At 41.2% G+C, this 15,329-nt stretch overlaps 1 protein-coding gene across 1 annotated transcript; it reads right to left on the bottom strand.

Annotated features, from left to right (window-relative positions):
• Positions 1–1,272: 1,272 nt before the first annotated feature.
• Positions 1,273–3,797, bottom strand: LOC133795916 (GDSL esterase/lipase At2g40250-like). Its single transcript, XM_062233384.1, has 3 exons — positions 3,103–3,797; positions 1,558–1,831; positions 1,273–1,460 (listed from the first exon to the last, which is right to left on the bottom strand). The coding sequence occupies exons 1-3, from the start codon at positions 3,712–3,714 to the stop codon at positions 1,273–1,275; spliced, it is 1,074 nt and encodes a 357-aa protein (XP_062089368.1). The 5' UTR covers positions 3,715–3,797.
• Positions 3,798–15,329: the final 11,532 nt, after the last annotated feature.

The following is a 15,329-nucleotide window of genomic DNA, read 5'->3' as shown; positions in this document are numbered from 1 at the left end:
GAATTTTGTCAACGGGGATGATGAACGAGATTATGTAAGTTTAACTTTATTATCAATTCAAATAATTATATTTTTCTTTTGTATTATAATTTTTTTTTAAAATAGGTTAAGTTGAAGTCAACTCTAGAAGTCGAGACTCAGCAGACAGCTGAATCTGGTACTGATGATTCTTCCTTGGTCGATCAAATGAAAATACTAAGTCAGATTCTTGGTGAAAGGCGGGGCCACCAGCGAGGAGTTGGCTGCGAATTAAAGGAAAAAGCATTAAACCGTCCCTCTCAAAACACTCACTCTCAGGCACCACCTCAACAGTCGACTGAGGAAATACGTGAACTGGTTGACATTCTGAAGGTCATGAATGAATAGCTTCAGTACGTGTATCAGCAGCTTCCACCTGAAAAATGTCCGACAACAGATGTGGAGATGCAAAATACATATCAGTTGTTTTTCGAGAAGTATGTATGCTTGTCTTCTGAAACTCAGACACAACACACGTGTTGAGATGGGACAATATGGAGGACGCTGAGTGTTGAGACGTTTTATATATTATTGTATTAAACAATAACTTTTAATTAATAAATTATTGTATGGATATTTAATTTGGATAATATTGTATTATTGGATTGTTTTTTAAATAAATTATTAATTTTATGCATATTTTATTTTAGTATTATTATTTTTATGCATATTTAATTTTGATATTATAAATTAAAAAATATTATTTTAATATTTTTTTATTATTGTCGCCCCTAATAATATATAATTCGTCGTTAATATTATATTATTAGGGATAACTTTTTATTATCAGGGGCAAAATATGATCTGGAATCATGATTATTAGGGGGCGACATTCAACTTATTAAGAGTGAAATTGTAGTTGATATTACTAATTATTAGGGACCACTGTTTTGTCGCCGCTAATAATCGACATTAGTGTCGAAATATTAGCGGTGGCGACTGTGCATATTATTAGGGGAGACATCCGTCGCTCCTAAAGAATCAAGAATCTTTTTGTTGTAGTTTGTTGTAGTGAAGCTATTTAAAAGAGAGAACCGAGGCAGTGCCTATAGTAGCTAAATTTCCCTTTTCTTATAATTTCTTTTAGTGTAAAATGGTATATACTCTTAATTTAGAAGAGCAACTATTAATATGATTGTTATAAAAATATCTAAACACCTGGACACATGGAAACTAATAAAATAACCAAATGAATAGGAAAATCTAATAATTAATATCTTTGTAGAATGGGGGTAGGTGTTTAAGAGAAAGAATTTAGTTAAGGTGAAGCACCGATTGTGCATATTGGTTTGAAATAGCCAAGTATGCAGCTTGAGTAGGATGCATTGAGTCCCAGAAGATGTATTTGGAGGCATCTGGACATGTTGGCATGCCCACAACACATAGTGGACCTATTTCGAACAACCCTGTTCCACAACATCCTTGAAAGGTTTCTTGAAATCCTTCATTAATGTTATTAAATATATTAGAATGTGATAAATAATCCATAAAATTAACATAACGCAAACCAAATTGATATAATTAGGTACTATTACGTACCATATTTGAAGGGGTTTGTGATCATGTCGATCATGGTGTCATAGATTCCAAAATAAACCATTCTAGAATCGGGCAAAGAGTATTGAAGGGTAGAGAGAAGACGTTGAAGTTTCAAGTTGTAAGCTTGGGAGTCAACGTTTTGTTGGTCAACGCAGAAACGTTGTAGCATGTGTGCACTTGGCATAAAGCTACCGATTGATATTTGCAACGGTAAGCACCCCACCGGCGGGAGACCTGCCACCCCAAACTTTCTTGCACCTCTGTCATATAAACTCTACACATCAACAAAGACAAAATAATCTATCAAATACTGGCTTTATAGTTAGGTCTTGTGAGGTTAGTACTTAATATTAATTCTGGTACGATTTAATAATTGATTATTAACACTTTAACAGAAATTTAGTCAAACAATGCAACTGTAGAGAAATATAACCATTACCATAGGACACAACCATTAACATTTACACCCATGATAAAAATCATTATCTCATTAAACCTCCTATCTCATCATTATAAACTCGGATTGCATTTACAATACCGCTCGGCAAACTTCTCCATGATGCGATCGATCTTTTGTGTCTCTCCAGGCAACTTGAACTCGCGCAGGAAAAACCTTATTGCTTCACCGAAATCTATCCCTTTAAAATTAAAGGAATCCACATAGGCATGCATAACTTTCAGAGGAAATTCATCTCTCTCACCCAAATAGTCACCGATCATTGTTTCATTCAAGTCATTAGTATTCTTCAGAAACAAAGCTATATCCTCTGCTGAACTACCAATTTTTTTTACATTTATCAAGAACTCAATCCCCTTTGAAGGCTATAATTGAAAAAACATATGGGCCTGTTTGGTATTGTTTTCTGTTTTTTGTTTTCAAAATTGTGTTCTCAGAAATGAGAACAGAAAACTGTTTTTGTAGTTTTCAAAAAACAAGAGGTGTTTGGTTAATGTTTTCTAAAAACAATTTTTTAGTTTTATTTTTTTTAGATCTTAAATAAAAAATTAACAAATATATTTGCAAAGAAAAAAATATTTTAAAAGAAAGTTTGTAATAAATAATGAGATAAAATAATTTGAAAGAAAAAATGATGAAAAATAAGAAGTGAGAAAATTTGAGAACAACAGAAAACAACTTTTTCTTATTCTCAAAATTTTCTGTTTTTTGTAACTTTGTTTTTAAAAATTGTTTTCTGAAAACAATGTCAAACACCTCCACTTGTTTTCAAAAAACTGTTTTTAGATTTTAAAAAAAAAAACAATTTTTTAGTTAAGGTGCCAAACACCCTCTAATTTTTCTTTTTCTTTGTGTGTGTTTATATATATATATTTATTTATATATATATATATAAGCGTATAACAAGGTACCAAATAGAAGCATGGTGTCCTATATTTTGCTGTGCATTGCTCATATTTTATACCTAGTATATATATATATATATATATATATGAGCTTATGGTGTATATTCATAAAACTATCATCATAATATAAATATATACATATCACATATAATGAAATCCGGTACTGATATATATTATATATACCTGAATGAAAGAGCCAAGTCTTTGGATAAGCAAGTCATGGTAAGAGGAAGCCGAGCGCTGAAAGGCGGAGGGAATTACACCATAGAGATTGAAGACAACATCATTTGTCCCAACACTGACAACAAACAAAGCTTTTCTCACCAACTCCTCACTCCTATTCTTTCCGAAGCTCATCTCAATTCTCCTCATGGCTTCATCGAAGTAGTTCAACTGCGCCTCCATGCTTAAAACACCGTTAAGGGTAGCGGTGGCTTCATCCAGCCCCGAACCCCCTGAGGCAAAGCTAACCCCAGAGGTCAAGGCCGCGTCAGTGACACTGGCGTCAAGGTAGGCTGGCAAGAAATCCTTGATACCAAGGTTGGAGACCAAGTAGTCTGTACTGAGCTTGCCATTGGAGAACCTTCCCGAGGGAATGTGAGTCTGAAAGTCTCGGCCGTAAGGAGGGTGATCGCCGCGGAAGATTGTGGTCAGGCCATTGTTGTTGCCTGGGTCGACGGTCGAGTCCCCGAAAGCGAAAACGGCTGGTATTGAGGGAGAAGCAGTGATTGAAATCGCCAAACAAGATAGAAGAGCTAGAGATATAAAGAAAGTGGCCAAGAACATGGTTTTCATGTTTGGCTCTTAGAGATTTTTTATTTATTTTTTTACTAAATTAGAGAGATTTATTTTGGTAAATCCATGTGTGTATATATATACGTATTTTATAAAGTTTATTACGATTCTTATAAAGTATTGTTGTTTAAGTACTATAATATCTTAACTATAGTTTTAATCGATATTGATAAGATAATCTTTCAAATTTAAAATTTGTTCCCTTACAAACAATAAAAATAATTTGTTAATTAATTAATTAATACTTTGTTTAAATGCAAAACTAATTTTCACAGACGAACAATTCACCGCATCAAATTTAAAAATATAAATTAAAAACAATTCAAATATATATTGCAAAGTACCATTCTGATTTAAAAGATATATAAATATATCTAATAACTGAAATAAAGAATATTAAGAATCAAAAGAAAATCTAGTTTCCTTTCTTTTCGGACTTTCCTAAATTTTCTCCCAACCACTTTGCTTTTTTGACTTCAAAATATATATTGTACTTCTTCAATATTTTGATCAAGATGTATATATATGGGACAATATTTTTGTTTTGTTAACTGAATATATACATTTAAAATTAATATTTAATTAATATAAATATTTAATATAAGACTACTTATATAATAGTTATATTAATATAAATTCAAATTTAAATTCAAATGTTATAAAATAACATAATTATAATAATATATAATATAAAAATAGATATTTAATAATTATATTAATAAAAATTTAAATGTTATAAAATATTATTATAATAATAATATATAATCTTATTTTTTTACTAATTATATTAATATGAATTTAAATATTATAAAATATTATTATAATAATATTTAATACAAGACTAAATATTTAATGCTTATTTAAATATTGTAAAATATCATTATAATAATAATAAATAATACATTTATGTTTAAAAAAGTTATCATATTATATATATTTTAAAAAGACATAAATAATATTTTAATTTAATTTTTTATTTAATATATTTATATCCTCTTTTTATATATATATTTATTTTTATTTATTGAAATTTATATATAATTAATAAATTGTATTAATAAAACTAAACAAATGTGTATCTTGCTTTTGTATCTAGTATTATCAAAAATATGGTCCCTAACTTTCTGTTTCACAGTCTTCTTCTTCTATATTCCTCAATATTTATTCTTGTTCTTTCATATACTTTTTTTCTAATTCTAGAATAATAGTTTTTGAGGATGTGTAATTAAAATGAGTGTGGATATATGATTGGTTAGCAATATCTTATAATACTTATTAAATTCAAATAAGTGGGACCCAATATTGAATTGCACTAATAACGGTATGTCACCTCCTTCTGGTGTTGGACACAAATGGTGTCCCTTAGCAATTCTGAATTAAAATGTATTTATTCATTCTCTTTTCTCTCTCTATACCCTTTTTCGCATTTCAATTAATTTTCAAATGAGGTGATAGACATTACATGCAAAAGGTCGACTTTTAAAAATACCGTCAAAATACATTTTCACAGCTCTAGTCAAAACTTGTATAATTGTATCGACATACAAAAATTAATCAGTAACAAGTAAACGAGGAAAAAATATTCAAAATATCAAATCAAAAGAAGGAAAAAAAATAAAAATTTAGACAAGAAAATACCCTCGTCTACGTCAACAGCAACAACAAATTTTTCACGGGGCAAAGAATGGTTAGGAAATCCAAGAAGCTTGCTACGCCCATATGATGCTGCGTCACTACCATTTGGGGCCAAGGTACAAGCATCGGTGGCACAGACGTCTTGCAAAGCAGAAAAGCCTTCCAATTCCAAATCACGAACGAATTGAGCCTTATGATGATCAAAGCCACTGCTTAGACGAGCCCCATTGTTACACCCAGATTTCGAGCCATAAGAATTGTGATCTCGAAAGCTGGATTCGTAATGAATGGACTCGTAATGTCTGGAACGTGTCCGCAACCCAGGCACCGAGCCTGCGAAGCAGAGACGACTTCGAAGATGGTAGCCTCGAGATCCTCACAAGCTCGAAGGACAGACATCGAAGTACGTCTGTTCTCGGGATGGCCTCGGATCAGGGACTCCGAGCCTGACACAGGTATAAGCTCGAAGTCACATGATCTCGGGAAGATGCTATAGCTCGAAAGTCAATAAGAGACCTGGGTGAATATGGCATTGGCGATATAAGATAATAACTTTGAATATCTTAGTGAATCATCAATGAGAGACGCGGTCTACATTGATTGCTATAAATCCCCTATAAGCAAGGGATATTAATTGTTCAGTTATACGCCCCCTGATCTTCAGGGGACGTTTCCTTGTAGGACGTTTCCTTGTATATAGGATTACAGGCTTTTAATGCCATTAAATTTATTTGCATATAAAGAATAACTTCTCGAAATATGTGGGATAGTATTCTGAAACCTCCTCCATAAATAGAGAGGTTATGCACCATTGTAAAGGACCGAATTTTTGTGATCTTAAGACAAAACTCTGGAGAATTCATTCTTGAAGAATTTTCAGAGATCATCTTGAGCTTAATAACAAAGACTCGTGGACTAGGCAGAGTTAACTGCTGAACCACGTAAAAATCCCATTTGTGTTATCATATTTCTTTTGGCCATAACCAATTATTGTTTTCGTGCTCTTGTTTCACTGTTGACGAAAAACGGCGTCAACAGTTTGGTGCTTTCATTGAGAGCCTTAAGCATTCAGTCCCTGAACAAGTTATGGTCGCTAATAATCATAACGTTCCTGAAGAAAATTATCCGAGACGTCCTGAGAAACAGCCGATGGAAAACCCAGATGTTGAAGAGAGAAACGGATCCTCCGATTCTCGAGGACCACCCGCTCCACCAAGAGATGAGGATATGTATTACAATCCTGAGCGATATGTTCCCATTGTGGAACTTGAGAACCGGCAGTTGAAACAGCAGTTGGCAGAAGCCAACAAGCAGAATGAGGAGTTGGCAAGGATAGCCGCCGAGGCGCAGGCGGCTCAGCCCCCGCCTCCGCGCGAAAACCAAGCCCCTCCTCCGAGGGACGTGCATGTTCCTCCCCGTAGACCCCGTGGGCGTCCACGGAAGAATGCTGCCACAAGAAGGCCGGAGCAACCTCCTGCACCAGCAGATCAGTCGGCCCCCTCTAGGCCCCAGAGAAGTACCCTGGCTAGGGCCCCAGTTAATCCACCTGCGGAAGTACCTATGGGAACTGAGAATAACCGAGCCCCTGCAGAGGCTCGGCCTCAAGTCCCTAGGAGCGCACCAAATGCAACCAACCCATCTCGGGCAAACTCCGGACCATCTAGGCCGCGAAATGGGTGGCAGCCACCGTCACCCATACGGTTCCCTCCATCGCCTATAAGATATCCTTCACCTCCTCACAGGAATGCTCAGCCAGTTCGAGATCAGGACGAAAGGCGTGCGGGGAGGAGACAAGGAAACAGGGAAGCTTTCCAGGAGCGGAGAGGTGCCCTATCTGAAAGAAGTCAAACATCTCGGTCTCGAACGGCGGAAACGAGGCGGCATGGATAAGACCCATCTCGAAATAACCATGCGACAAGTTTTACTAGTGACGACTCTGGAGATACCAGATCGGTCAGCATGCACGATCGAGGTCGAAAGAATACTGGGAGCTGCAGGAATCGCTCCGACCTACGAGAACACTTGAATCAAAGTCGGGGTAATGTTAACCCGATAAACCCGGACCTGAGGGATCGCTTGAATAGGCGTAAAGACCCCCTATGGAGGCGCGAGCCTGGAATTGTGATCGACGATAACCGATTCCAGACAGTACCCCTCGCGAACCCAGTCCAGGAAAGAATTGATCAGTTGGAAAAGGCCTTTAGGCTTTTGAAAAACGAGCAAGGTCAGGATCGATATGAAGATTCTGATGAGGAGCTTGAACCGTTTGCTCCCCATATTTCTAACACTCCATTTCCCCAAGGATTTCAGATCCCTCACGTCCCAACATTTGAGGGAAAGTCCGACCCATACAGCCATTTGAGTACGTTCAACACCATAATGAGAGCAAGCAACGTGGGTTATGAGCTCAGATGCATGTTATTTCTAGCATCATTGATAGGACCAGCCAAAAGCTGGTTCGAAAAATATAAAAGACACTCAATAACTTCTTGGGAGCAGCTGTCTAAAGACTTCAAGAAGCAGTTCAGAGCCATGATGAGGGTTAGACCTGAGGCGTCAACCCTGACTAACGTTCGGCAGCAGCCAGGAGAAACATTGAAAAGTTACCTTACAAGGTTCAACTTGGAAGTTGCCCGAGCTCGGAACGTGGATGACAGCGGTCACCTAATGGCTGTCCAAGCTGGAGTTATGCCAAGGAGTGCTCTCTGGGACGACATGCAGAGGAAACCTGTGAGGTCCCTAACCGAGTTTAACAAATGGGCACAGAGGTTTGTCAATGTAGAGGAAGCGAGGTCGACACTTAATGTGACTTCCCATCCCGCAACTACAACGATAAACGTAAACTCTGCCTCAACCTCGGCGGACCCACCAGCTGCAAAGCCTGCCGCGGAAAACCCTTCCAAGAGAAAAAAGAATGAAGGGAGTAACCCCGAGGCCGAAGGAGGAAAGAAAAATAAGGGGGAAAGATATTTCTCCGTGTACAGAGTGTACACCGAGCTCAAGGAGTCTCGGGAAAACATATACCTAGCTAATGAAAACCAGGTCCCCTTCAGGCATCCAAACCCAATGAGAAATCAGAAGTCCAAGAGGGACTCCAGCAAATATTGCTGATTTCACAGAGACACCGTGCATACTACCGATGAATGTCGACAGCTGAAAGACGAGATCGAAGGATTGATCTTGAGGGGTTACTTCAGACAATATGTCAAGAACCAGAGTACTAATCAAGCGACCGCGAACCAGAGAACAGCTGCATCGCAGCCCACACAAAACAATAATTCCCGAGCTAGGGAAGAGGATAGGCCCCCACCAATAGATGGAGAAGACGTGATAACCATCTCTGGAGGGCCTCATCCCGCGGGCATGGGCAGAAATGCCCAAAAGAGATACATTAACGAGCTGAAGACTGGGGATGGGTCTCCATATGAACCCGAACCTAGAGCTCCAAAAAGTCAAAGGGTTGAATCTCAACCAATAACATTCACTGAGGAAGACGCGTCCCATGTTCAGTTTCCTCACCATGATCCGTTGGTCATCACTCTCCAGCTGGCAAACAAAAGGGTCCACCGAGTTCTCATAGACAATGGGAGCTCAGTTAACATTCTCTATAAAGCAACCCTTGAAAAGATGGGACTCTTCCTTCGCGACCTGAAAGCTTGTGCGACTACGCTATATGGCTTTTCAAAAGAAGGAACCGCCTGCATGGGGTCCATCGAACTCCCCGTGACCTTGGGAGACTACCCAGTCTCAACAACCAAGATGATGGAGTTTGTGGTAGTAGACCTGCCTTCGGCCTACAACGTGCTGCTCGGAAGACCCGCCCTGGTTGGGCTGGGGGCAGTCTCGTCCGTGAGGCATCTGGCCGTTAAGTTCCCGACCCCTAGTGGCGTCGGAACATTGAAGGGAGATCAGTTAGCTGGGAGGGAATGCTACAGCATTTCCTTAAGAGGAAAGAAACAGACAAGCGCACAGGCACTCGTCATTGTTCAGAATAAAGACGGGATGGTCTTAGAGATTGATGAAGAAATCGATCCAAGGGTTGAGGAGAAAGCTGACCTCGAACCCTTAGAAGAGCTCGAAGAGATTCAGCTCGAAGAGTTAGATCCCTCGAAAAGGGTAAAGGTTGGAAAACACCTCCAGGAAGAGACAAAATAGCAACTAATTTGCTTTTTAAAGAAAAACCAGGATGTCTTCGCATGGTCACATTCGGACATGGTAGGGATAAGTCCGAATATAGCAAGCCACGCGCAAAATATAGACAAAAGCTTCCCTCTGAAGCGACAAAAGTGAAGACAGATGGATGACGACAGAAAGAAGGCACTGAAGGAGGAGGTTGACAGGTTAAAAGAAAACTGATTCATTAGTGATGCTTTTTACCCTGACTGGGTAGCCAATCCGGTGTTGGTCCCCAAACCTAATGGGACGTGGCAAACCTGTATTGACTATTCAGACCTCAACAAAGCTTGTCCGAAGGACTGTTTTCCATTACCGAGGATTGACCAGCTCGTGGATGCAACGGCGGGGCATGGACTGATGTCGTTCATGGATGCCTATTCTGGATATAACCAGATTGCCATGCATGCCCCCGACCAGGAACATACAAGCTTCATAACAAATAAGGGGATATACTGCTATAATGTCATGCCATTCGGGCTCAAAAATGCTGGGGACACATACCAGCGGCTCGTGAATATGATGTTTTCAGAACAAATAGGGAACAACATGGAAGTTTATGTTGATGACATGCTTGTCAAGTCTCAACTTAACAATAACCATGTTAGTGACCTCGAGGAGTGCTTTGGCGTGCTCCGGAAGTATAACATGAAACTGAACCCTCATAAGTGCACCTTCGGCGTATCTTCAGGAAAATTCCTGGGCTTTATCGTGAACGCTCGTGGAATAGAAGCCAACCCTGACAAGATCCAGGCCCTGATTGACATGCCCTCACCTCGAAGACACAAGGATGTCCAGAGTTTGACCGACAGGATGGCGGCCCTAAGCAGGTTCATATCAAAATCTACGGACCGTTGTCTTCCGTTTTTCAACCTTTTGAGGGGAGGTAAGAAATTTGAATGGACGGAGGAGTGCGACCTGGCTTTCCAGGAGCTTAAAAAGCACCTCGCAGAACCCCCCATCTTATCAAAACTTGTTACGGGAGAAATACTCTACCTATACCTTTCCACCACCGAACACGCAATAAGTGCAGTGCTCGTGCGAGAAGAAGAGAAGGTACAGAGACCCGTCTATTACATCATCAAAAGGTTACTGGGGGCAGAGTCGAGATACCCCTTGATGGAGAAGCTGGCTCTCAGCTTAATTCATTCATCTCGTAAACTTCGACCCTATTTTCAAGCACACCTCATCCATGTGTTGACTGATCAACCACTTAGGCAAGTCTTGTCTAAGCCAGAGGCGTCAGGTCGACTTCTTAAATGGGTGGTTGAACTCGGACAGTTCGAGATCACTTACCACCCGAGGATGACCATTAGGGCCCAGGCACTGGCAGATTTTATAGTGGAATATACTGGCATGGCCAACGATGAGGTTATAACCCCGGCCCACGAGCTATGGAAACTTTATGTCGACGGCTCATCTAATGAAAATGGATCGGGGGCAGGGGTCATTTTGATTACCCCCACAGGGAGCATATTTCATTCCGCCTTAAGATTCAGCTTCAAAGCATCGAATAATGAGGCCGAATACGAGGCTTTACTGGCGGGGCTTCGTATAGCCAAAGAGCTCAAAGCTAAAGCAATACATTGCTACAGCAACTCCCAGCTTGTGGTTAATCAAATCTTGGGAGAATACCAGGCTCGTGGCACGAAAATGGCAGCTTATTTAGAGAAGGAGAAATCCGCATTGGAACATTTCGAGTTTTATGCAATCGAACAGGTTCCCCGAGAGAAGAACTCAAATGCAGATGCCCTAGCTCAGCTCGCTACTTCCACCGAGAATGATGAGCTAAACGTTGTGCCCATAGAACACCTTTCATCACCTAGCATTAACAAGCCGGAGGAGGAAGACGTGTGTATGATTGAGTCCGAGCCTACCTGGATGACCCCGATAGTTGAATATCTCGAGACCAGCGTCTTTCCAAAAGATCGGAACCAGGCTCGAAAGTTAATGTATCAACTTCCCCGTTACACCATTTTGGACGGAAAGCTATATAGAAGGGGGTATTCCATGCCAGTACTACGGTGCGTAACTCCACCCGAAGCCAAGAAAATCATCGAAGAAATTCATGAAGGGTTCTGTGGAGACCATACCGGGGGGCATAGCCTGTCCAAAAAAATCATACGCCAAGGGTATTTCTGGCCTACCATTAAATCGGATTCTTTCGAGTACATAAAGAAATGCGACAAATGCCAGAGATTCACCACGATTCCTCGAGCTCCACCATCCGAGCTGACCATGTTGACTTCCCCATGGCCATTCGCGGTATGGGGAATCGACCTCATAGGCTCTCTCCCAACTGGCAAGGGCGATGTGAAATATGCTGTAGTCGCCGTGGATTACTTCACAAAGTGGACGGAGGCTGAACCGTTGGCAACGATAACTTCCAAAAAGGTCCTTGACTTCGTGGTAAAAAACATCGTATGCCGATATGGGATGCCGAGGAAGATTGTATCCGACAACGGAACCCAGTTCGATAGCGACTTGTTTACCAACTTTTGTGAGAAGAATGGAATAATAAAGAGTTTTTTGTCAGTGGCTCATCCTCAGGCGAATGGCCAGGTCGAAGCTGTAAACAAAACTCTCAAGAGTTCGCTAAAGAAAAAGTTGGAGGAAGCAAAGGGACGATGGCCCGAAGAATTGCCCCAAGTCCTATGGGGATATAGGACTACAGCTCGAACATCAACGGGACATACCCCGTTCTCGCTAGCATACGGTTGCGAAGCTATGCTGCCTATCGAGGTCGAAATCCCAACAATACGAACTCACATTTATGACCAAAGCTCGAACCACACTCATCTCGAAGAAACCTTAGACTTGATTGAAGAAAAAAGAAACGAAGCTCAGTTGAGGAACGCTGCCTACCAGCAACGAGCTACCAGGTACTTCAACAAGAGGGTTCGAGCTCGAAAGTTCGTTGTGGGAGACCTGGTGTTAAGACGCGTATTTTTGGCAACACAAGATCCAGCAGCTGGTGTGCTCGGGCCAAATTGGGAAGGACCATACCAGATAGAGTCAGTCATCCGGCCCAGTGTTTACAAACTAGCGAGATTGGATGGGAGCTTGGTAACGCGAGCATGGAATGGTGAACACCTAAGACCTTACTACTAATTGTATAGGAAGGATGTCGCCTGTAACCATGATTATTTATTAGTACTATTTTGTTTACTTTTGAATTCCATCAAATAAAGATCTATTTCGTTTAATATGTTATATTTCTCTTTATTTTTGCAATCTCTCTTAATTTAATAACCTATGGTCACACTCATAGGATATTAAGGGGGAATCATTGGTATATATACCATCAGCTTGAAAAATAAAATAACATACACGAAATACATGCAAGCATTTGGAGATAACCAAATGCGTCAGTTGGGACGGTTTGGATATAACCAAGCTGTTAAAAACGTACAAGTGTTTGGATGTAACCAAATGCGCGAGCTAGGATAATCTGGATATAACCGAATTATTAAAAACATACAAGTGAATGGATTACAAACCAATCACAACCTTAAAGGGTTTGGAACAAACCAGCTAGAACTAATCGACGATAAGTTGGAACCTAAACCTACTTTGAGATAAGTCGAGATCGAGGCTGGAATATCTTATGAAAAAATAGTTTCGAACTCATAACCTCGGAACAATAACCGAGGACGAGAAAAAGTAACTAAACAATAAGATATAACTAAACTGTTTGCATTACACACCTTACAAGTACTTTCGGGTTCATGGTTAAAGTAATATCCGATCTTGATAAACAACGAGATCGAAAGCGGATAATTCGAGCAAACGATGCATGAATGCATTGAGTCTCAAGCCTAAATCCAAACAATGTTTGTACGAATAAATAAACATATACGATTCTTTAATATAAAATGTGCAAAATATTTCGAGCTAAGAAATGTAAAGCATATGTATTAAAGAAAAATTGTATCAGCCCTACGAGCATAAATTAAAGTAATTACAAAGATAAAGGGACGCAGCCCCGAGGTGAGGTTCAAGAAGGAGCAGTTCCCTTGGCCTTCTCAGCATCAACGGCACTAGACCCCCCAAGACGAATAGCATGACTATCCTTCTGGGCAGCCTCCCGAGCAGCTTCACTCGCCTCAAGACAGGCATTCCACCGCTCTACATACTTCGCCTCAAGAGGACCTAGGAAGCTAGTGTCGAGGTCGGCATTGTCAACCCAAATTTTGTACATGGCCTGGTCGACCGCCTTTTCCTTTTGCTCTTTGAACTTGTCAAGGAGGCAGGCCTTCTCGCTTTCCATGATGTCGAAAGTGGCAGCTTTCTCCTCCTCGAGTTTAGCATTAGCCTTCTCCAACTCTGCAAGACGAGTATTCGCTTGTTCAAGCTCGGTCTTTATCTTCTCCAGCTCCGCAAGATGAGTCTTCCCCTGTTCGAGCTCGGCCTTCACCTTCTCAAGCTCGGTCTTCGAGTCTTTGAGTTCATCAGCCATCTTAAGCTGGAGATCTCTCGACTCTTGGGCCAGAGACATGCTCGTATGCACCTCGTTGGTCAGCTTATAATTAAGTTGTGATGAAACGACGAGGGCCTGAAACACAAAGGATGAATTAGGTCACAAGCCAAGACGTAAACAATTAAAGGAGAGTTGCAAAAATTACCGCAGCAGTAAGTTCAATACTCTTATCATACAGAGTATTACAGTCTGGGGCCTTGTGCACAAGATCCCAGTGGTCAGCGCCGAAGCCTAAAAAACTCTGACCCACTCGAGAGAGAACGTCCGAGCTAAGCACAGTCCCTTGGGTCCCAGCAGCACCGTCAAGCACGAACTCTTCAACATGAGGTCGGGCCGTCGGCAGAAGGACCTTGGAGATGGAGGGTTTCTTCGGAGGCCGGCCGATTGTTATTTGAGTGTCGACTGGAGGAAGCAAGGTGGGCGCGGCCGAAACAGATGCATCGACCTGGACATTCGGCTCCTCGGCTGTGCTCGTAGTAGCCTGAGCCGTTGGGGTCTTCTCAGTGCGTCTGGGGACCTTGGATGGTCGATCGGACCTCCGCGAGGCTCTCGGGCGCTTACTCTTTTGAGCTCCAGCTCCCTCATCACTGAAAAGCACAGCGTCAAGGTCGGGATCCATAGCACCTGCACAGTTCCAATCGAAGTTAAACATAATGCTAATAAACTTGGAAGATAAAAAAAAAAAACCAAGTAAAGAAAGACCTAACTGGAACTCTCCCCCGAGCTTGAGCTCGGAGACCACGAAATTCCCCCATCTTCAGAAGAGGTGGGGGGAGTACCTTCCCTATAGGTGGACGTCAACCTCGAAAGGTCCCTATAGTCATTGGTCCCATATTGGATGGCTATCACGTCCCACACCTCGTTCAGGCTGTACATAATGTCATACTTCCCGAGCCAACTATCAAACCTATGAACTCGATCATCTACCCAAGTCCATATATAGAAGTGGTCCCTATCATCCGGGCATAAAACTAACCTATCGAGTTTGTGTTTTAATAAGGTGGGGGACCACATTTTCGAGCTAAGGATGACTGTACCTTGATCATCCGAGCCCAAGCTCGAAGCTTTGTCATTGGCCTCATTCCCCGACTGCGGGCTCCGCCGGCGAACCGGAGGCGGGGGCCTCACCTCTCTCCTTGGAGGGAGGATGCCAGTTGGCAGTGGCACGAGCTCCCAGAGGTGGTACTTTTTATTGAACCAATCCGAGGTGGACTGGCCATCTCCCAAAAGCCCGCAAGCTCGGAGCTTACTCTCATGCAAAAGATATGAGAGAGACCTCCTGCCATAAGGGAGTTGGAGCAGAGTCTCTCTATGCTCCTTCATCGCG

The sequence above is a fragment of the Humulus lupulus genome, chromosome 8 (genome assembly GCF_963169125.1).
Source record: "Humulus lupulus chromosome 8, drHumLupu1.1, whole genome shotgun sequence".
Classification (NCBI taxonomy): domain Eukaryota; kingdom Viridiplantae; phylum Streptophyta; class Magnoliopsida; order Rosales; family Cannabaceae; genus Humulus; species Humulus lupulus.
Note: the sequence above shows the minus strand (reverse complement) of the source record. Positions and strands in the feature narration are given on the sequence as shown.

Bases quoted from the DNA above. Each gene is read 5' to 3' on its own strand.
- LOC133795916 (XM_062233384.1), bottom strand. From the start codon at position 3,714: ATGAAAACCATGTTCTTGGCCACTTTCTTTATATCTCTAGCTCTTCTA. The intron at 1,832-3,102 runs GTATATATAATA...GTTGATGTGTAG, and splicing joins GACTTGGCTCTTTCATTCAG to AGTTTATATGACAGAGGTGC. The intron at 1,461-1,557 runs GTACGTAATAGT...ACATTAATGAAG, and splicing joins CACAAACCCCTTCAAATATG to GATTTCAAGAAACCTTTCAA.